At 33.9% G+C, this 24,026-nt stretch overlaps 1 protein-coding gene across 15 annotated transcripts; it reads right to left on the bottom strand.

The window, feature by feature from the left end:
* Positions 1-1,106: 1,106 nt before the first annotated feature.
* LOC100268037 (alpha-aminoadipic semialdehyde synthase) lies at positions 1,107-23,122 on the bottom strand. Of its 15 annotated transcripts, XM_059740516.1 has the most exons (27): positions 22,805-22,971; positions 22,650-22,723; positions 22,348-22,510; positions 21,975-22,244; positions 21,814-21,900; positions 21,602-21,731; positions 20,994-21,167; positions 20,382-20,464; positions 19,417-19,533; positions 16,782-16,857; positions 15,843-16,014; positions 13,169-13,265; positions 12,892-13,058; positions 11,676-11,730; positions 11,341-11,481; positions 9,443-9,790; positions 8,639-8,719; positions 8,409-8,474; positions 6,263-6,380; positions 3,950-4,079; positions 3,493-3,572; positions 3,123-3,281; positions 2,595-2,829; positions 2,304-2,412; positions 1,630-1,791; positions 1,479-1,548; positions 1,107-1,400 (listed from the first exon to the last, which is right to left on the bottom strand). In XM_059740516.1, exons 4-27 carry the CDS (start codon positions 22,236-22,238, stop codon positions 1,348-1,350), a joined length of 3,174 nt encoding a protein of 1,057 aa, XP_059596499.1. In that variant the 5' UTR covers positions 22,239-22,244; positions 22,348-22,510; positions 22,650-22,723; positions 22,805-22,971; the 3' UTR covers positions 1,107-1,347. The 15 variants fall into 15 exon arrangements, with proteins under 15 accessions (XP_059596499.1, XP_059596494.1, XP_019078604.1 ...); XM_059740511.1 differs by lacking the exon at positions 22,348-22,510 and adding an exon at positions 23,006-23,122 and having other exon boundaries at positions 1,107-1,548; positions 21,975-22,250; positions 22,805-22,897; XM_019223059.2 differs by lacking the exon at positions 22,348-22,510 and having other exon boundaries at positions 22,820-23,108.
* Positions 23,123-24,026: the final 904 nt, after the last annotated feature.

Genomic DNA, 24,026 nt, shown 5'->3' on the forward strand with positions numbered 1-24,026 from the left:
AACAGTTTGTTTTCAATTTTTTTAACCATAAAGAAATTAGAAGCAAATAATGTAGAATCTTATCTCTTTCTTGCATTTTTTTTTAATTCTCTCGTCAACAATTAATATAGAAAATCTTCAATATATATTTTTCTAGAATTTTCTTTTAAATTTTTATAATTTTTGCATACATTACATAAATAAATTTTAAATCAAAAGATGCTTTATACAGACAATTTTATTAATTTTTAAAAATAATTTGAAATAAAAAAACAAATCCAATTAATACTAAAAAATTATGTACATAAAAATTTATTAATTTTTTAAAAATAATTTAAAATTTAAAATCAAATTCAATTAACACTAAAAATTATGTAACTCAATAATGATCCAACTCAAAACCCATACAATTACAAAACTTATTTTGAGTGACTTTACTAGTTTTTTCCTTCATGCATAATTATATTTCTTTGAATCTTTTCATTAGATAAACAAACTTCAAATCAAATAAGATTTAATACCTTAAACTCATTATTGGAGTTGTGATACAAATTATTTAGATTAGCCAACATGGATTGAACTCCCCCAAAAGAGTATTTGTCACATGATGGTCATTTTATATCAGAAATTGGGAAGCTTCTAGGGAGACTTACCACTGTGATAAATTGCAATGTTAGGATTTCCAAGGACAAGGTTAGGATTCCAAGACACCATTCATTTTCTTCCTTTTTTTTTTTTAGCCTCTTGTACTACAGCTTTTAAGGGCATCCCCTTAATATGGTTCAACTTGATTAATTAACTGTGTAAGTTAATAAGGAGAGAATGTTTTTTGTATTTACCATATGATTTATGATATTACTTTTGTTTAGTTTTTATTAGTGGGAGGATTTCTTATCTTTTTATTATACTTCTTATATCCTAACTCTATATTACATGGTTGTTTCTCATTTTTTTTTTTAAAAAAACCTTAGATAAATAAAATAATTATTTGAATAAAATATTTTTTTTTAAATTTTTTTCATTAAACAAATAAACTCCAGATCAAGTAAGCTTTAATGTGTTGAAATTATTAACAATTACTTTTAAAAAATAATTTGGAACTCAAAAAAACTTTATGGACTAAAATAGGTTTAGAATAACTTTAATATTTCTCCACTGCACATAATTATAATTCTACGGATCTTTTTATTACATAAATAGGAATAAATTTTAATCTATGGAGATGATCATATGAACACTGCAGTTGTGTAATCAGATAATGCAATTTTGTGATCACTAACACTGTTCCCAAGAGAAACCTGTTTATTCATGAGGTCATTTCCAGTAGGAGACCCATTATTACTTAGGTATCGAACAGAACAATCCAGGTCATTCAGTCTTCTCCAGCAGCTTCAAACCATATGCTTGTAAAATATCAAGGGCTGCAAAACCACACAAAAATAGCAGTATCAACACTAACTCCAGAAAACTAAATGAATGAATTGTGAATTTGTGATTACCTGGCACATATACTTGAGGTTCAATCGGCCTTAAAACCCCTCTTGTTTTGATCTTCTTTTCAAGTATGAGCTGCAACATTAGAAATAACATAAATTCAGTACTAGAAATTGCTTAGATTGCAATGGAAGAAGAGAGATGTAGTTACACTACCAGAGCACCGATTGCTGCTGGAATTCCTACAGTGAAAGCCATGGCAGTGGTTGTTTTGCCATTTTTAGTCTTCCCGAATTCCAATAAGGTGGCTCGATGCTTCTCAACAGGCCGGCCATCTGGAAACTCTACCTCCACTTCATGATGCAAAAGCACCATGTCCTGGCCATATAGCACGCAAGTTTTCTCATTAAAATTTTAGCACACAGGGTATTAGTTAGTTCACTACAACTCAAACATGCTTGATTTTATACTGCAATTCATGGATGCAGATGCTAATGTATGTTTTTTTGGAAGTGCTGAAGGCGCTTTTATGCATACCATACCAAAATGAACTTTCCCATGCTAAAAGCAACACGGGGTACGATAATGCTATTTGTTGTCATATTTGTACCAAGACAAAAAAAAATAATGCTGTTTTATGTCACATTATTGTTGACCATGTTCTCTATGAAGAATTAAGTTCCTTTCCAGAAATGACATTGATAGCATACAAAATATGCCGCCAACCAGATCTCTTGGCCCCCAACCAAACAACATTCAGAAACAAAGAACAATTATTTTCTTAATATCAGACACTGAAGACAAACACAGATCTAAACACCCTAGAAGAATTGGTTAAACTTCAGCAGAAGAAATAAAATCTGCAGGTTATGTACTGATAAGCAACATACCTGTTCTTCACTAGAGTAGGCTAACCTTTCTTCCATGCGGAGACAGGCAACATCAAATGCACTTCGGCATGATACAGGGATTTCTGTCTGCTCGTGAAATCCCAAATATCTAATCCACCAATAAAGAACGATAACAACTCAGACATATTATGCTAGCTTCTCATGTAAACTATGAAATAAAGTAATAAATAAAAAAAGATTAAATATAATATTAGGCTTGCCTTGTTCAAAGTCCATGACAAGCATCATGTTAAGACACTGTATATCAGTTCTTAGTACTTCTTTACTTACAAGATGGTTTTGGCAGTCTTCAATGCCGTTACTTGCACTTTGCAAAGTCCAAGTGCAAGAATCCTTTCTTTGATGTCCTCTGCAGTCATAGTTCCATCAAAGTCTTCACTTTTAATTTTAAGAAGTTCAAGCAGGAATGCTCCAAATGTCGGTCTCTTTGTGAGTGTAAGGATCGGATGGGCTTCAGTATCAAAGAAACCAATTCTTGCCAGTGTCCCCATTATCTCAGCAAAACCTAAACAAAATATTAGTGGGTAAGTACCATATACTTATAACCCATCTGAGTTCCAAGTTAACTAGAACTCAATAAAGCCCTGCATTGGATCTTTTTCCATACTAATTTAACTTTATTCCACCTTTTTTTTTTTAGTCAGTTGTTTATTTTACTTGTGAGGATTTTTCTAAGGTTCACAAAGCTCCCCATAATACTCTTTTAATGCAACCTTATTTTCAACAATAAATTCAACCATTAAGCTTCTAAATGTTGTTTCAATGATAAAATAACACAAATCCAAAGATATGTCATGCCTTCATAACGGAGGGTTCCACGAAAGATGGTAGATGCTTCATGGTCAATTCCATACAAGTCTCCATAAACCAAAGAATTACGATTTGGAAGAATTTCCAATGCAAAAGCTGGAAGATCAGGTATCCGGAAACTCACAGCTGAGTCATAAAGACTCTCTCCTGCAGGTTTGAATCATAAATTAAAACAGTGCAGGGAAATTCAAGAATGGAAAACATTTGGAGCAAGGAGATTTGTTCATAGTAAGGAATATGTTCTAATAACATTTTAGTAGCTAAAACATAATGTAATTACATAAACCCAGTTCAAAAACTTTCGAAAAATATAATGGATACATTATGTATAAGAAAGCACATATTAATAAGCACTTACCATTAATAGATACCGTTTCCCCATGAGATCTGTAGGTAGCAGGATTTCGCCCACTTCGGATAGCTCCTGCAGGGTTCCAACTGAAATAATTTTGTCATTATAAGGCAAATAATTGCGTCAATCTGCCAAGGGCCTTAAAGGCTAGGGCATAACTAGAATATTGAGTGCGAAGTTTGCCAATCAACTAAACTTAGTTGTCTTACAAGAGAACACAAGCAATGCTTCAAGAGATAGATATCCTGCTGAAGATTCCAGTTTCAGAACATTAAAGTCAAAACTTTAAGAAACCAATCAAGAAAAATAGAGGCCCTCAGGGTTCATGATCAAATATTGATGTGCTGTTTGTGTAAGCTTTCAGCATATTATTATTTAATTTCAGACTAGTCTAGAGAAATTATGCATAGAAGAGCAAGCAATAATCAAGATTTGACTGATAAATAATAATAATAAGAAATACCTGAATTTGTATGCTAATGGGTTGTTTGCAGCTTCAGGGGATGGAAGTCCCCCACAGTAAGAAATGAAAGACCTTATTTTCCCTCCTTGGACATGTGCCTGGTCGATCATCATCATTGCCATCATGTGATCTGAAGCATTTTTCAAGTAATTCCTATTTTTTCAAAACTCTAGTTTCAATAGTTCTTGAATGGAAAAAAGTAAAAAACAAAATTACTCCTATAACTATCATGAATGTTTGAAGAAAATGAGAATCTCATCCAAGAAGTCATTTACTAGAAATTCTGCAACATAATGAGGGAAACCATTATTACAAAATTAAACATAAGAATCATCTTGGAAATTTGATTAAAATTAACTCAAATTAACATGCCTCAGAGAAACCTCAGTGTAGGCTTAACTACATCAACTTTTTATTGCCTTCTTATAGTTTTAAGTTATATCATATTAGCAAACAAATTTTGAGAATAGGAGATCAATTAAGAAATTGAAAATGGATTAGAAGATAGTGATTATACGCACACAACTATGTAGTTGACAAATTTATTTACTTGTAGATATTGGCAAGAAACAAGGATAAAAACTTGTTCATCTTTGTACCAAGAGATCAACTATTAGGGCTCCAGATATGAGATATAATTATAATCACATACCTTTTAACAATTTGGTAAAAGCATATGATAGAATGCTTAAATAGGAATTTACAGGTATTAAAGAAAATGGTACTTATTTGGTAAAATGATAATACTACAACCCGCCCCCACCCTAAAAAAAAAATAAATAAATAAAAGAAATACAGCCATAACTATCAAACAAACTAAGAGGCTAGTGATATATATATATATATATATTTTTCTCTTTGATAGGTAAATAAGAGATTGTATTAGTAATGCCTAGAAGCGGCGAAAAAAGTACACACGAAGTATACAAACAATACTAAAGAAGTTAAGCAAAAAGAAAGATGAAAACCTTTCTTCTAACTAGACAAAAGCCACTCTATAAAATCAATCATGGACAAGGAATGGTCCTCTAAATACACCCTACCCCAATTCACAAAAGTGTACAAAAAAGAAAGTTTTAAAGCTTGGTCAGACCGTTCTGCGTCATTGAACACTCTTTCATTTCTTTCTTTCCATAAGGTCCACATTAAACAAAGAGGGGCAGCCTCCAAGCCTTTTCCTTTCTCTTACTCACAAAAGCACCATGTCAACCAATCAAATTCCTTTTGATTGAGGAGTGCAGGACCCACTGCACATCAAATAGAGAGAAAAGCAAGCTCCATAGCATTGTAGTCTTCTTACAAAATAAGATCAAGTAGTCACTAGTTTCCTCTTCCACTTTACACAAGTAACACCTATTCAGCATATTCCAGCCCCTTCTTTTGAGCTGATCAATAGTCAAGATTCTGTTCCAAGACGCTTCCCAAGCAAAAAAGCTTACCCTTATCAAAGCCCAAGACCTCCAAATGATACTCCAAGGAAAAGGGTCATTAGAGGCTCTTGTGAAGGAGCGGTAGAGTGATCTAACAGAGAAGGAGCTGTTCTTGCTAGTCTTCTAGCTCAAGACGTCCTTCACATCTCTATTCAAAACCAAAGGATGCAGTTTCCGGAACAAGCCCTCCACCTCTTCCATTTCCCAATCATTAAAGTGTCTTAAAAACAGAGGATTCCAACTACCCACCTCCCCGCCCTCCTCCCAAGCATCAAACACCCACTCATCCTTGTTGACCACCAACTGGAACAAATTTGGGAAAACATCTTTTAACGCTTGGTCCGCACACCACAAATCCTTCCAAAATTTGACCTTCCTCCCATTCCTTATGATAAAGTGGGATCTAGAGCGAATAATTTCCCAATCTTTCTAATAGCTTTCTACGTTTGGTCACTGGTGATAAAATGATGAAAAACTGGATATCCTTCAAGCTGAGACCCCAAGAACAGTGCACAATTATAATACTTATTAGATGTTATGGTTGACTGCTAGCTTGTTCATTTTGATCACACCTCAATCTATGCCTAGGAAGAGGAAAGTTTAGTTTGAAAAGCCTTAAAAAACAACATCAGAATATAGAACCCCACACATATTTTCTCCAGTTTCATAATGCAGGAGAAGCACTGACGCATGGCTCCAGGAAATAAAGTGATTTCAGCAGCAATTGAAGATTCTTTGCAAACAGTTTCTCTCTATTCGACTTCATATAAAATGGTGTTCAGATAGAATGAGATACATCTCATTTTCAGGTGTAATTGTAAAAGCAATATTTATAAAACATAGCTCTTGCTAACTCATCAAAATGTCTCAAGATGGAAATTACCTATTCCAGGGTCCAAGCCCATCTCACCAAGAATTGTAATACCAGCACCTTTTGCCCTTTCATCTAGCTTTGACATGGAATCATCAATATAGCTAGCAGTGACTAGATGCTTTTTGAGCTGCATCAAAATTAATAATTATAGCATGGTCTTAGCTAGAAAGAAATGGATTTAAGATAAACAAATCTTACATTGATTTCACTTCTACTTTTCACCATCAGAACATTGCAAAAGCAGTTGAGCATATATTATTCGTTTTCATATACAAATTCACCATTTTCAAGTCACAAAGAGGAGAACTAATAAGTTTTATCAGTCAATGAGAGATATACCTGGCCAAAGATAAGACAGGGTAGGAAACAATTATGTATTATCAGTCTCACTTGGTTTAGAGAACTCTACTGACTTGGTTTTACACATTCTACACGCCACAGGTTGTTTTTATGCCCCATATGTGGGAAAATATATTACCTCAGTGATAATGCTCAACACTCTATCAAAAAAAGAAAAAAAAAGAAAAAAGAAAGAAAATATGACTAAGCATTGCGTTTGTTTATTTTTTATTATATTAGATGTGAGAAGTTTAGCAATCATGAAGAGTTAACAATTTTTTTTTTGATAGGTAAAATTGTAATAGATGGCTGCGATCATGAAAAGTTAACATAGCAGAAGTTCGGCTAAAAAAGGGATCAAGTACCACAATGATGTCTATCTAAATCTTTCCATCAATGTTTTTACTTTGCCCATATTTAACTTAGCTGATTTACATGAATTTCAGGGCAATCATCTATTCACTCGAGTCCCAAAGTGATACTTGACAAACTAACTAGCTCATCCCATAACAAGATGGATTGTGATGGATATTCATATCTTTATGGAAATCGAGGTTCATATGGATTATAGTTCCTTCATTGGAAAGGAGAGCCGCTGTCTGGCAGTTGGTAAATTGATGACTCTAAGCCGAGAAGAAAATCTATGAACTCCTTTGCATGGAAGCCTAGGTTGGCTAAATAGAAAGTAGAGTGAAGAGTTTTTAAGGGGTCTCCTCTTTCCTCCATCTCCTGAATTCTATTGGGTTTTTTGTGGAGTTTGGTCATTTCTTTAGAGAGCTGGATTTCTTCTCTTTTTCCTTTTCTGCATTTTGCTCGAAAGCTATGTATACACTAGTATTTCTTTTTCACTATTAATAATATTTCTACTGTGCCCTATGAAAAAAGGACAGAGGGATTGTCTCTTCTATAATCAAGGGAGAGTTGACAAGGGATGTTATCATGTATTAAAATTAAATTATATGAGCTTTTGCCTGTATAAGAGTAATTTTGGTTTTCTTCTTGTTCTTCTACTAGCTATTTAGTCTGTTCAAACTTGGAACTTTTTATGGTCAATAATCAAGCAATATTGGGCATTGAATGTGATTATTTATTATATGATAATGAAGCTATTAAGCTACTAATTGACCTAAAACTTTTAGCTATTAGGTAGAGAGCCAACAATGTATATCAAACTTAATTGGGCTTGAGCTTGAACACCTAGTCTCATAGACAACCTTCTTTGAACTTGCCCAGAATCTCAGTAAATGGAGGAAATAAACAAGCAGTCAAGTTTGAGCTCATGGCTTCTTTAAAATCAAGGCTTTGATACTATGTTAAGCTACCAATTGATCTAAAAGCTTAAGTCATCGGGTAGAGGACCAACAATGTATATCAGGCTTATTTAGGCTTAAATTAAATCTTCCAATTTCTTTTCACTAGCAAATTCTCTCTTCTTTGTTGGAGTTGCTGGAGGCTTGAACTCCTAAAATCCTTCCCTTTTAAGGTAAGGTTGCACCCCTATTTCTCCTTCCCATAGTTTTATCTTCCTTTCTTCATAAAACGTTTCCTGTTTTTCCTAAGTTTATTGTCCTCAGCTTTTAATCCACTCTGTTTATTCTTCAAAATATAAAACCTTCTTTGTTACTAAAATTCTTAAAATATTAAATTATCTTCTTTCTGGTTTGCTGCAAGGTTCGCCCTCATTATGATCATTGTGTTCTCTACTCAAAATGCTCATCATGTAATCTTAGTTCAGTGGCATTGTTGACATTGTTGCGCAGCTAGAGAATATTAATTATGCTATTGACACCCATAAAGTGAAGAAAGCATATAGTACCTCAATACAAGCATTTGCTACAATAAAATGGCAACTAGCAGGCAGCAGACTAATAACAACCTCAACCTGCATATGATCAACAAAACACACCGACAACATAAGATAATTAGGTTTAAAAGATATTCACATAATTTCCATCCAAAGCCTTGGTGAATGGAAGTTATGATACAACTAAATATAATTTGAAATTATATTACCCACTAATATAAGTTTCAAAAAAGAAACTCTACCTGTGAAATATACTTGTGAAGATTTTCATGATCCATCACATCAAGCTGAATAGCAGTTGCATTTGGAAGACCCTCAATAATCTGCAATCAGTTGTCTAATATTTCAATGATCTGCATTCAATCTACTAATATCAAGTTGGAATTTTCTAATGCAGTAGACTAGGACAGAGATTGGATTGGGGAGATGCATGTAAGCTTAATTATAAAGATACACATGCCACCTGTCTATACTTTGTGCTAAGTATATGAAAACAATATGCATGTAAGTATTTTGGTATTGTTGTTATGTTTACACAAAAAAATATCACGTCTCTCTCTAACATAAGGGATGGGATACAAAATTATCAGTCTCTAGATTAAATAGGTGAATTATTATATTCTTTCAATGATTTTGCATGGGATCAGCTCAAATAGCAGTTCACAAAAGAATCTAAGTCTTATTAAGCATTCGCCTGGTTTCATTTAGAATTAATGGGTAGCTGACATGTGACATTTCGTATATGCATGTCCGCATGAGAGTTAGAATCTGTTAGGCAATGCTTTTAGAAAATGCTTTTACTGTAAAAAAACACACTTGGAGCAAAATCAAACATTTGACAAAATTTAGGAAGCACTTCTAAAAAACTGAACCAAAAACGCTTCTAGAGAAAGCACCTCAACTTAAAAGTACTTGAAATAGAAACACTCTGCACTCTTAGACTCCCTACTATTAATGAAAAGATGAGAGCAATGATACTTGTAGAATGTAATGAAGCTGAAGTTTGAGCAAAGTTGAAGATTGCTTATCTCCCATCTAAATCATACCTCTTCTGCATCCTTTAGGTAGAGAGAAGCAACAATAACTTGAATATCACTCTGCCCTTCAAAATCAGATTCCTGGCACATTTTAAACAATTGACGAGAAGAGACACTTCCAGCTGTGGTCAAAACTTCAGCAACTGGTTGACAGACCCGGCCAGCTCCAAGAATCAGCACCCCAGGTTTCTCTTTATCATCTAATTCCATCATGTTTCCTCTCTCCAGGACTTTACCAACCTTCAATGAAATCTTATTTGTTTCTTTGCTTAGAAATCCATCATTTTCACTTGGATTGGCAAGAGACATTAAAGAATCAATTATTTGATGTAGAACTGCATTATCATCTGCACCAACCTGTTCAAAGCAATTAGATGGCCTATGTTAAGAAGGTCAACTTATGGTTATGGATATTAAAAAGCAGAAGTTATAATAAATATGATTCCTAAAGTATGCAATACATGAAGCAGATACTGTTTTTCAAAAATTTAAAAATGAAAAATAAAAGTAAGAGGTTTTCCTATTTAGTTCAACTTGAGGATGGATATACCATAGCCATTTTTTTAATGCTGATAATGAGAGCTTAAATATTATCTAGCTTCATGTTTGATATGGTAAGACAAAAAAAATACAGTCTATTTGCTAGTTAATACAGCCAAACTGAATTGCAGGAATTTGTATTAAGACCTAGAAACAGTGGGCTATCTTGATAAGGTGGCTTTTGAACTAACAAGGATAGCTTACTCATTTCCATTTTTTTCCTCCAGATTAAGTAAATAGCATTCTAGTAGCATTTATAAGTTTGGAGTGGATTTAAAGAAACAAGAATGTTTTAACCAGAAAGCCACTCCTCTTTTCCTATGAGAGATGGCAATCATGGAATTTACAGAAAAGGATGAGGGATAATAGAACAAAATAAAAATGAGAAGAAACAAAAATACATTCATTCCCAACACTAGGACTTCTTACCCAACAGTGGGAAGGAGCGAGTCCAGAAAGCTCAAGACAGTATAAGGTTCTGAACAAATTCAGAGGATGATATCCATCATCTCTTAGATAAACTATCAACTTCTTGTTTGTTACCCTAGACCCCTCTAAAGAGCCTCATAAGCCCTCGGACCTAATGATCCTATCTTTGTGGCCCTCAACAACACCTGACATACCTAAGAAAGAACTAATATTGCATTACCCCCCAGCATAATTTTTTAAACACCAAACTCCTTTGTGATGCTGAGGCCTTCTAGCAAGGCAAAGATCCCTACCTCAATAACCAACCCAAGCCTAGTTAACTTCATGAAAGCCCTTGACAACCTCACAACTTACCAGTGCTAACTGATGGAACAACCATCAAAGTTGAGTTCAGGTTACCTTTTGGCAGAGGAGTCCATTTAGCATACTTCAGGTTACCTTTGGGCAGAGGAGTCCATTTAGCATATTTCAGGTTACCTTTGGGAAGAGGAGTCCATTTAACATTGAAATCCACCACCTTCCTATAAGAGGACATTTTGATCCCAAATCCAACAATACTAAAAGGCACCCAAAGAACTCGCTGAAAGAAAAATCCCATGACTCAACCATAAATATCTTCTCGTCTTTGGATATCCTAGCAGTCGTCAAACCAAATAGCCCGCATAATAGCTAGGATGAACCAAAACCTCCTCCTCTATAGTGCTCTCCCTCTATAGTTTCATCAAACCTCTAAAGAAGATTGATTAACTTCTCAGCAATGACACTGGGGGGCAAGTAACTATTGGAGATGTACTTCAATATTTAATGTTTATGATAAATTTTTTAGTTGTCAAGAAACTTCAGTCATTGTTTAGAAAAGTGTTGGTGTATGGAAGAATTTATATCAACATGGCAACATTTTTTCGTTCAGAATAAAACTGGGCTGAAGGTTTACTTACTTCAAGTTCTGAATATGACATAGCATTTGCACTTTGACCCACTTGACACTTAACTAAGTGAAAGGAACCACCGGCTGCTTCAATAATATCCAAAGCTTCATTTATCAGAAACTGATCAAACAAATGACCACTCAGAGACACCTGTCAGTTTTCAGATCATGAATGTTAAAAAAGGAGTAAACTGCAAGAAGTACAAGATTAGAATGATCAACCAATAATGAATAAAATTCAGATAGCATTTAGATTCTGATCATACTTGTTTGCTTCACATTTTAATGTTTGGTATGAAAAAAGGAAGCAAATTTTTAAGATGAATGTAAAATCAAGAAACCTACCAATATATTATACTTCTTATTTGAGTGGCAATTTGCAAGAGTTTCTGGTAATTTTCTGCAAATCACAAGACAAATTGACACTTACAGCATGAGAAATAACACAAGCATATCATGTTGATTCAATAACTTCCTATAGAGCTTAAAAATTTGTAAGTAAACATTTCTCTCATTAGAATGCATACAATAACAAGAGTAATTCCAACAAATTAATATCAGGAAATTTTTATTGATAAACAAAGGAAAAAGGAAATTCAATACAAGGAATAATGAAATGTCCTTCAGGTGAACCAAAAGAAGAAGAAGAAAACCTAAAATGCAGCTATCAGCCCAATAAAACAGTACTCAACAAATAAAACCCAACCAGTAGACCTCTTTCTAATCTTGCAGAAGATTACTATTACTAACTGCATAAGGCACCAAGGAGAAAACAATAGTCAAGTCCCCGTCACCAGAAGGTTGCTAACCTTCCAGAAAAAGTTAGGACTCCACCTTGATGGCCAAAAAAAAAAAAGAAGTGAGGACTCCACTGGTATCTGTGAACTATCAACCAATCCCCATCTACCCAAGTTACCCAGAAAACAACTATTCAACTTCAGCTTGGGGCTTTCTATAGGGGGAGCGGCCCACTTTTTCTAATCACAGATTTCCTCCTAACAGAAATATACCATTCTTCATTCTAGCAGGATCAATCTAGTAAGAAAGCTGAAGGACGATTTGGTAACAAACACCCAAAGAAAGGGAAATAGAAAAAAATTAGCCTACAGATCATTAATGGATCTCTTCCTATCCTCAACGATCTAGCATTACCCCTGCCACAGCATCTTCCCCATAGGTTTCCTCATAAAACCCCCAAAAAAAACATGTGCAACATCCCTAGCATGGTGGAGAGGGGGTTGGGGGAGGTGGGAGGATTCTGTAGTTGATACACAATACTTGATGCATGATAACAATAAATACAGACACACACATAGCGGAAAATAAACAGGAGATATCTATTAAATCTTAGAAGATGAATAGGAAAAGGGAAGTCTTAAGGCATGATCAATAACACACATACCATAAGAAAGAAATTTCAACAATACTCAACAAACTGAAAACATTCCAGTCAAGGTTCTTGTCCCCAATCTATTTACATCCCCGATTCCCCGGTTCTCTGCCAAGCATATGCATAATAAAATAAAAGGAAAAAAAATGTGAGATGGAATCAGAAGCTTACTCTGAATCAGAGTTCCGCATACGAGGAATATATTCAAACAAGGTGGTAACAGCTCCTCCGTGGGCTATACAAGCTCTCCTTAAGTGTGCAGGTAATTCTGTAATGTCTGTAGTAGATGCCAAACTTCCAATAAATTCAGATAAAATATCTCCAAAATGTTTGGAAGCCTTCCATCGATGAACAGCATGTCAAATGAAACCATGGAAACCTAGTGAGTATCCTTCATATCTTGCGAACGGAGGAATAGAAAAAGGATAAATGGATAAGAGCACTATACCTCTTTTGCAAACTCTGTGGGAAGAATGTCCACAGATGCACATATCACACCTTTACCCTCCATGTCATGGTGGTAAGAATCATTGAAGGGATCGTATCTAAAAATTATTACCAAAATGATCAACACAAATAAAATAACTAAAAAATTGAATAATTACAGTAACTACCCCATCATAATTATAGAAAGAATTTCTTGGGCTGGTTAATCTCAGAGCTAAACTAGATGAAAGTTTTCTGAGGCAGAACCATTGGTTAATATTGCAAGCAGTTAACCTCTTTGTAATGGCAGCTTGATTTCAGTACTTGGATGGTGGGTAAGTCAATCTATTTGTTCCATATCCATACTCATCTAAGACTACACATCTTGAGGCTCCTCACAAGGTGTTGAGATATGTTAATGTTCACCCAGCAGGGGAATGATGAATTCACAAAACATGATCGCTTGCCATTAGAGGCATTGCCATATTCAGATCGGGCAGGCCCAGGGACTGATTCATCTACTCACTTGCAATTACTGTACTACTTTTTGAGCGTAACCGAGTCACATGGTGTAAGAAGTGATCAATTGAGCTCAGCATTCTATGAACTTGTGCTATGATAAGAAAGTCAATCATTACAGTAACACAACCCTGTTCAAACAACTTCGAATGGGGCAAAGGGGCCACATCCTTCCCACCTACCACATCTTGACATCAGATAGACACATCCTCATCCAAGGGTTACCTAATGCTCAATATCATGAGCAAGTTGGGCATAACACACTCCTTTTTTTTGTTAATCAGAACCTAACAGATACTCTTTCTCCAACATAAAGGGGGGTTTCAAGATTAACATTCAAGCCCCATATTCTTTTAAAACTTACTGTGGTTTTGTTGGTTCTCTTTCTATCCTACAGGGTCATTCTTGACCACCTAAATGTGAGTGCTGTTACCAATCTAACTAGAACTGGGGGTGTGGACAATCATACTTTGTTCCCTTTCTTCATCATCCTCCTTTTTCTTTACATATGCACCCATAGATTCTCTTTTTTTTGTTATAGGTAAATTTTTGTCCCATTGGGATTTGAACCTGAACCTCTTACAAACCCTTCCCATCCCTTTACTACTTGAACTATGTTTCAAGGGTGGTTTTTGATAAAAGTACGAAAGTTTTAAAAAATAATTTCTAAATTATTCTAATAAAAAAAATAATTTCAAATCTATCGTAGTTTTGTTCAGATATGAAAGAGAAAATAATTTATAAGTGAAAAATCATCTCTTCAAAAGACGATTTATGAACTTAAGAAATCGTCTCAAGAGACGATTTTCAAAAAAATAAAAAATAAAATAAAACCAAGTGAGAAATCGTCTCTTTAAGAAACGATTTACATAAAAATATATATGTGTGTGAGAGAGAGAAATTCTCACTTAAAAGAAAAAAAAAACACCAAGTGAGAAATCATCTCTTTCATAGACACAACAAAAGTGAGAAATTCTCACTTCAAACAAAAAAAAAATCCCCTTCAAAAATCCACTTTTTCATTATTTATTCTATTTATACAATTATTATATATACTAAATTTAATATATAAATAACACTAAGATAAATAATCTATTATTTTTTTCTCTCACTTTGAAATTTAAAAAAAAAACTATTATGTAAAAAATGAGTTTTAAAAAAATTGTTATTAATTTATTAAATAATTATTTAGTATATTATATATATATATTAAATTTATTAAATAAAATTAATTAATTTTATAATATATATTTATAATAATTATATTATTGTATAAATAGAATAAACAATGAAAAAAGTGGATTTTTTAAGTTTTTTTTTTAAGTAAGAATTTCTCACGTGTATACTTTTTTTTATGTGGAAATCATCTCTTTAAGAGACGATTTCTCATTTGATTTTATTTATTATTTTTTAAAATCGTCTCTTCCAAAGACGATTTCTCATTTATTAAATGTTTTTGAAATCGTTTATTTAAGAGACGATTTCTCATATAAAAAATAGAATTTTAGAAATCGTGTATTGGAAATATGATTTTTTTTATAACTTTTTTAAAAATTCATAAATCGTTTTTTGAAGAGACGATTTTTTATTTACAATTTATTTTCTCTTTCCTATTAGGACAAAACTATGATAGATTTGAAATTATTTTTCTTACTATGACAGTTTAGGAATTATTTTTTAAAACTACCATACTCAATCTTATGAAAAATCCGCCTCAAGGGCAAACACAGAGATTCTCATCCGGAATATGCTAATATACCTGCAGTCATTATTGTCGTTGCCTAAATGAAGCAATAAGTTTGTTTTGTACTGATAACCCATCTCTTTTCTCCATTATTTTAATTGGTTTCAGTCACCAAAAAAATTTAAGAGGGACAAATTATACAAAAATGATCCCCAAACAAGATATAATAACATATTTTGAGATTGAAAAAACATATAAATATCAAATCTATTTAGCATAATTTGGAACTTATATACACTTTAAATCACCAAGGATCAGAATCATTCAAACGACAACCTATACACAATTATTGGCATCTCCTAGTTCAGATTAAACTAGAAATAGAGCATACAACAAGAAAATAAGAGCAAAAAAAAAAAAAAAAGCAAGAAAATAACAGCAAAAATATGTTGTATTAGAAAAATGAGATGATTTTTTCTAACCAATATATTACCTGAAAAAAGGTGAGTCAATTGATGTGGTTTGATTAACAAACTCCAGTGAGCCTCCTATATCACAAGTTATATCTGAAATTCCGAGAAGTGGGCATCCCTTCCTCATTAAATCTTGAAGCTGCTGCGCAGTCAACAATGGAGGGAATCTTTTCTCCCAATACATGCAATTGACTGACAGAGAAAAACTAAAGCATTTAATTTATTTCTCAATGGAATTCCAAAAACTGAAGATTCCATAAATCTTTGGCTGTTAAAATTAACAATTGATAGAAGTCATCCTGCTGAAAGTAAAATACTCAAAGAGTAGTCAACATATTTAACCAGAACAGATTCATTTTTTTTCTCTCTCTCCATAAATTTCAAGTGGGGAAGGGAAGTGGTTATGGGAAGTACTGAGCCATATAAATTTGGTAGTGTATATGATTAGATGATTAGTACGGCCTGGCTCAAGTGGTAAAGGATTGATGAGGGTTAGTGAGAGTTTCTAGGTTCAAATCCCAACAGGGACAAAAATTTACCTACTCTCATACAGAAACCAAGCTGCTCATGAGAACTTTGACAACTGCTTATGACTTTGTTTGTGCCCTTTATAAGCCATGTCTCCTTATTACACTTGGTGCAACAGGAGGTAAAAAAATATAGTTTGCGCTTTTTTTTTTAATCAAAATATCAGTGCAAATGCACATAATTATGTTGAAAATTTAAAATAATAGTAACAATGAATTGATCATACAGCACCCTATTCCCATAAATGGTGTTTCTTTACCAAGTTCATGCAGAAAACATGAATGGTATCAGTACAAGTATACCAGTAACTAGAATGCTGGAAGAAAAAAGTAGACTCAATTAAAACTTAGTAACTACTACAGCGGAAGAGCGAAAATAAATGTGTGTATGGTTTTATATAAAATACATTGACAGGTGGAACTGTCACTTACCAATAACAGATGCATAGGGAGCTATCTTCTCATGGAAGATGGGGCTGTAGTTTTCTGGATGTGCATAGTAGTCAGCCTGAAATAGAATGACAGGTTTCAGATCAGCATATTTTCTTTGAAATGGTAAGTCTCAAGTGCGTCAAAGACATCTTGCTCTTGGTTAAAACTAAAGGCTTATGACTATCAAGCAATGAGAAAAGGAATAAAAATATTACCAATCCAAAACCTATGTCAATAACCTATAAGATTAGAATTTTTTACAACAAAAAATGCAGAAGAGAAGGAGAGAGGTTTATCAATTTTTACTGTTCAATTGTTTCAAGAGCACTATGAGAGACACATACTTCACCATATAAGTTACAGACACAAGAAATAAATCCAGCTTTGTTTGTAACTTGACCAGTAAAGTCAATACAACAACAGAAGCAGAGAGCTCTATCAATTTCTAGCGTTCAATTGGTTCAGGAGCTCTATTAAATACCTGTACTTCACCATATACATTGCAAACCCGAGAAACAAAGCCAGCTTTGTTTGTCAAAAAAAAAAAAAAAAAACTAAAATAAAGTAAAGAAAATCAGCTTAAAATATTTAAACTCTATGTGGTAATGTACAGTCCTAATGGTGTCTATCAAGTTGATGCAGTTGGCTAGCATGGGAATATCACACACATCTAACCTGAACCCCCATTTCTTTAGTCTCTGTATCTAGAAATAGAAAGAGGATCCATTCTTCACCCACTCATTTGATATTAAAAACTTAATATGCATCAACATAGAACAAATCCAGGAACTCTCCATTAGAAGGCCAAGCAAATATTCTAAATAATACTTGAGGCTATTATCCAAATAACGGAGGAGCCACAATATTATTTTGTACAAGGTTCTTCAAAAGATCCAAAACAAATAAGGGAGATACTGGAAATTTAGGTAAGGCTCTGGAGGCCATGCTTCCTCACTAGCCCACCTTCTATTCATTTTTTGGCCATTAAAGAGCAATTTCCTTCATAAAAAATTGCAGCCTTTCATTCAAAACAAATAGCAGTATAAAAGGAAAATAACTGCTCTAGGAATAAGTTACCGATAATGCACCAAAAGAAAGAAGAGCCAGGAAGGATAGACAGTAGGGACACTATATCAAGTTGTTATCAGGTTCAGAAACATTTTGATTTTGATTTTATACTTCCAAAAGGTTATATAGAGCTGATCAGAAAGCATAGCAAGATGCTTTTGATAGGCAAATGAAGGTTTAATGTGGATGATACACAGTAAGTAGATCAAGTACACAAATGATGGTTTTATTCTCCTATTGTTTTCATGTGGATGATACACTGTTGGACATGACATTGGCAAGATTAGAAGGTGAATGAAAAATTAACAAAGTCCTTTGCGATAAAAGACTTGGGCACTCACAACTGATCCTAGATGTGAAGATCTTTTGTCACTTCAAATTTAGTGTTAAACAATTGCCTTGAAAGGAGGTGATGAATAAAGAAGCTTCAATATGCTTAACTGTATTATACTAAATTTGACACATAGCATAGTGTGTCTTAGACCCCAGAAGTTACATATAAAACCAGAGTCAAGAGAAAATTCATGGGCAATCCTAGCAACCAGAACTTTGCAGCAGTTAAGGGGATAATATGTAACTTGGGAAGAGATTAAAGGTATATTTGATATTTCAAACAGAAAGCTTGCATTTTTAGGCCAAAGATGCTGATTTGGGAATTTAGTCTATATTAGAGCAACTGATTACTTTTGCAGGATAGATATATCATGGTGATTCAGAAGTCATGATATCTTTGTACTTGAAAGAAGAGTGCATTACTGACACAAAAGCTTGCAAAGAGATGTTAAGACTGAATCCCATAAAAATGAGTTCAAAGAAAGTTGTGTTTACCAAATCAGTATAACATATGTTCACTGAGAATATGGGTTCTTTCTCTAACATGAAGCTCAATTGAGCAACAGCATCTCTGGGATTTAGTGAAATAAGTTGCTTTAGCTGTGAAGATTATATGGATGAGAGTACCTTGAATGTGACATTGAACGCCTCACCTAGAAACAAAATTACAATGCAAAAACAAATGGCTAAATTGGTTGCCTTTTTAAAAAAGAACATCTCCTTGTGTAAGTGTGCTAGAGCAAGGGGTGTGTTTGGTCCAACTTGGGTGAGTATGGATCACCCCTCTTTCACTACCTCTACTGTGATTTATGTCGACGGTTCTCTAATTTGTTACTGACATTGTGTTGCATTACTATTATTTTAAGAGTTTGTTTGTTCCCTGGCTGATTTCGTCTCTTTTTGTTACATAGATTGCGCTGACATTTTAATTACAATGAAGAGATTTCTTGGAGGCTATCCAATAGTCTTTTCCTTCAACCCAAAGGCCTTCCTACTGAAATCTAGGCATCCTTGATTTTTATTACCATTTTACATGTTTGATTTCTGTACATGTTGTCGTTTGTTTGTTTTGGTATTTTGTCAGCTCACACAAGGAATTGAGAGGTGCAGTAGGTTCCCAATATGCCGAGTCTATAGATTATATCTTATGCAAGAGACTGCACTATATAAAAATAATTCGAAAAGGGGAAAGCCAAGACCTAAAGTAGATATACAAAAGAAAAGAGTAGCATACTTTATCAAATTCTTTTGTAGGATCTTTGTGTTGAACCATGTGCTGAGAAGTCGTAACACAACCATATACTTGGAAGACTCTCTTTGATGTCCGTGCTGATTGAGTAGGATCCTTGGCCTAATCACAATAAAAAAATTGATGTCATTACCAAAAAAGCAGCAAATAACTTTTCAAGTGAGCAAACAATTGGGAAAAAAATCAAATTAGAATATACTAAAAAAAATAACTAATAGAATGAAACTTAAAATGACGGACCAAGAACACATGCAAAACAAACATATGTGGCTTAGGTGGGGTGCAAGGGGCAAGGGGTTTTCGAACCCAACCTTTTCCCACTGAGAAGATTTGCAAAAACTTGCCTTCCATATATTTGTGCTGGTTTGGTCTCCCCCCTCCCCACCCACCCAAAAAAAAACAACGTATAATAGAAATTGCCACTTACCAAAAGACATCTATACATTTTGGCATGGTGTCAGAGCCCTTTGGAGGTTTTTGGACAGCGAAATGAATGGTGCAGAAATTTCCAAGACAAGAAATGCAACAATTTAACCAAAATTTTAATGTATTGAAGTATTTTGGCACAAAAAACACACACGTACACACTAAAAGAAAAAGAAAAGAAAACAACAACAAAATATATATATATATATATATATATATATATATATAATGCTTGTATGACAGGTTATATGATTCTCATAGACGGACTCATAGGTAATGGCAAGTGGCAAAGATTACAAGTAGAAAAACAAAAGAAGAAAATTGTTCTTGAATAGCTGACGTGAAATCCAACCTCTCATTAATCAAATTTCTTCCGGGAAATTATTTTGTCAAGTATTTCTCTTCCATTTGCGAATCAAAAGAAAAAGGTGCATTGGTGGATTCGCAATGATGATTGTTTTGCCAGAGCTTCAATAAATACTTGAAAAAATAGGATGCTTAAAGGAAATTAAAATTGAACTTACCTTACCAAATAGCTCAGGAAGTCTGCTTGGATCCACAAAAGTGTGAGGAAGTAGCTTAAATATCTCTTGTGCTCCAAGAGAAACTATAGCAAAAATGATAAGTAATAAAATTATAAGTTCATTTTATGTAACGGAAGGGCACATGGTTGGACTCAGCTTTATAAGATTCGGTAACAGAAAAGGAGCAAAGCATATCCCTAAGTCTGAAATGATAACCAGACCATGTTTCTATGATAGTCCAAAAACTACAAGTTCCACTCAAAATCATGAAGAGAATCGCACCAATGAAATATCATCTGGTGATCCCCAGGTGCAGATGTTGAAACACTGCAATCCACTTGTACAGGTCACTTTATATATATAGATAGATAGATAGATAGAAGATAGAGAGAGAGAGAGAGAGGTCTTAAAATTTATGCAACCATTGACGAGTTTCATGATTGGATGATTACAGGTTACTTATAATCACATTATCTAATCTCTGAATCTATCATATAACAGAGTAACTGATCAATGATCGATTCCTTGACAAATAAATAGAAATATGTAACATGAAAAAAAAAAAATTCTTATGAATATTGAAGGATGTTTATAAATTGCAAACTTCCATACCATTTCCTGAACCAGTGAATACAAAAACAAGAGGACAGATTCCTGGTGGCAGTCCATGAGCAGCTATCTCTTCACCCACTGAAATAACTGCAGCTTTGGCAGCAGCCAATGAAGAATACATGTAAGATGCACCCAGTGAGAGGAAAGGTGTAGAATATCCAAGACTTAGATACCCTGAAAATGGAATAGTAAAAATTGACATTAAAACATCTTCCTAGAGAGCAATCACCTTCAGCATATCTAAAGTATCAACAGAAAAAGGCCTTGTACATCAATATTAGTGAGTGAGACTAGAGAAGCAGAGAATAGCCCAAAATTGTTGCACTATTGAAGCTCTAACTTCAGATACATTAGAAGTGACAGTAAATTTCCATGACCTCATTGGAGCATAATTGGATCATAAGAAGACAGTTCACTTATTTTTCTGGGAAATAATCTAACATGATAATTAGAATCTGATTACAGAGGCGGTACAAACATGGAATGGAGATGTAAATGAAGTGTGCAGTTGTTCTTATAACCATGTCAGCCACTTCCACCAGATATAAATGTCAACATAAACAAAACCAGAACAAAGAAAATTTTAGTGAAAGAGCATTTGCACATACGCATTCCTAACCCATGTAAGAAGTCAATCAGTCCAGCTCTGCCAGCATATTTTCCAAATGCAAGTAATCTTTTTCCATGATCTCCAACAATAAGCTCGTAATCGTACAAAGAAGCCCTCGCCTCTAGAATCTAAAGCCAATAGGCAGAGTCAGGAGAAGCAAAATTCACCATTAACTGATTTATGTCTATATAGACCTGATCAAATGAATACCTTATCTAGCAAAGGCATGTTCTCTTTCTGTGCCTTGTGAGTGTGGGAGAAAAAGGCATAAGCTCTATGGGGAAAAATCATCTCTAACTGCAGCAAAGACAAACATTATGTCAAAGTTCCCAAGCTAGAAGATATTTTAAAAAGAAGGCAGTTTTCAGCACCTTTGGTTGTTTGACACCCAAGATGAGACCACATTCTGACAAGTCTTCTGATATTTCACAGCCAACTTCCTCATATAATGCATCATGGTGAATACGCTTTGTGGATGGCTGCACGATTATGCGAGCCACCCCTGTTTTACCCCTGCCACTGCGCAGGAGTCGAGCACAATGCGAAGGAGTTAAAGGCACCCTTCTTTCCCACTTATTAGAAGACTCCGAAAGAATTCCAACAATTCCATTCCCCAGCATGGTATTGTCTGCCATTCTTAACTGTACCTTTTATATTAGCAGAGGTGACAGAGAAAAAGGATATTAGTAATCAAATCCAGTGATTGTGCCTTGATAACAAAAAAAAAAAAGAAAAAAGAATGACCAATTAAGCATTTTGTCTCTTGAGGAAACTAATGGAGGGTTGCAAAGATGCAGAATCTAGAGAAATCTTGATTGGGTTGCTTTATATCTTTCACAAGTTTTGTGCACTAGAGATCGTTAATTCTGACCATTTTTCTTGTCTCACATCCATTTGAATGAATAAACTGCAAACTTACAACAAGGAAAACTGTTGTCTTCAATTAAACGAAACAGCAGAAGAATGAATCATAAATATAGATGGATTGAAATTCAAAGAAAAAAAATCCAAGGAAAAAGGTGAAAATGGGGAGTAAACGAGGAAACCTTTCAATGATGGAGAAAACCTTCACCACCTGCTTGCGCGTTCAGGTTTCTCTTTGCTTCGAGAATTATTGAAACTGCAAAAGATAATGTCGAAATTGAATAGGAAAAGAACAACGCAACCGACTGTAAATCATTATAATTCTCAATAGAATTACCGGTTTATGCATTACCGATGAAAAGGAATGTTGGATAGCATATGATCATATGATCATATAATCATATCCTCGTATTCCCATGCCTGATAGCCTCTGCCAGAAAAAAAGAATCTGAAACGATAATCAACCTGGCTTCCCTTGATGATGGTTGCGTATGGGGATATAGATGCGTGATAATTGAAGTGATGAGTCAGGACTCACTTATCAGATTAGCATGGGGAGTTGGGGGAGACCGGTGCGGGCCCACTTTCTCACTCTTTCCATTTCATTTTCCCCCATGCCAATCAGGGAGGCATTCAGTTGAGGCCCACGTGTATTCCATACCAATCTCCAATAAAATCGGCAAACCATAGGACAACCAGGCGTGGAAAGCTTGTGATGGAGACCGCACCGCACTCTCATCAGAAACTATTATATGAATATAACAAAAAAAAAAAAAGAAAGTAACGATTCGGTATCCACTCCAACTTGTTTTTTTTTTTAGAATAAATTTATGATGTTTTTTTATGAAAAGTTTTAAGTTATCAAAAAATAATTAAAATATAGAAAAATACTTACAAAAATTTTACATGGCTTTTTTTTTTTCCTTTTTCAATAAGAAGAGAAAATTGGTTTAAGCATTTTTGGTGATTTGATAAAGCGTAAGAGCTAATAAGGAAAGCTACGGAGACATTGAATTTGAAGGAAGAAAGGAGAGGCTATAGAAGAGTTTTTATAAGTCACGGCAGGCAAATAAAGACAAAACATTTTAAATTCCCTTAAAGGTTGTTATATCTACCTAAATCCATATGGATAAGAATGTAGAAGGAATATTAAAAAAAAAAATATATCCTCACATTTATTTTATCTCATTTTTAATTAAACATAATATAAAATAAGTAATAATTTTTTTTATCTCATCTTATTACTAATCAAATACGAGATAAGATATATTATTCCATCTAATATTTTATTTCATGTTATATTTAATCAATCAAATAAGACTTTAAAAGAAATTATATGTGATCAAAATATAATTTTATTAATTTAAATAAAAATATGAGTCTAATATCTATTTTTTAATCTTTCTTTATTTTCTAATTTTTAATTGAAGCCTTTAAGAAACTTGATTTCAACTATGAGTTTAATTTAAACCTTGATTTGATTTTGCTTTTTAAGTCTTGACCTAATTTCAAAACCTTAGTGGTCTTGCTTGAACCTTAGTGCCTTTGTCGAATTTGGG

The sequence above is a fragment of the Vitis vinifera genome, chromosome 11 (assembly GCF_030704535.1).
Source record: "Vitis vinifera cultivar Pinot Noir 40024 chromosome 11, ASM3070453v1".
NCBI classification, from domain to species: Eukaryota; Viridiplantae; Streptophyta; class Magnoliopsida; order Vitales; family Vitaceae; genus Vitis; species Vitis vinifera.

Coding starts and splice junctions, on each gene's coding strand:
- LOC100268037 (XM_059740511.1), bottom strand. CDS start 22,238: ATGGCAGACAATACCATGCTGGGGAATGGAATTGTTGGAATTCTTTCG. Junction 16,015..16,781: donor TCCCTATGCATCTGTTATTG/GTAAGTGACAGT, acceptor TTTCTCTGTCAG/TCAATTGCATGTATTGGGAG. Junction 8,475..8,638: donor TTCACAAGTATATTTCACAG/GTAGAGTTTCTT, acceptor GATCATATGCAG/GTTGAGGTTGTTATTAGTCT.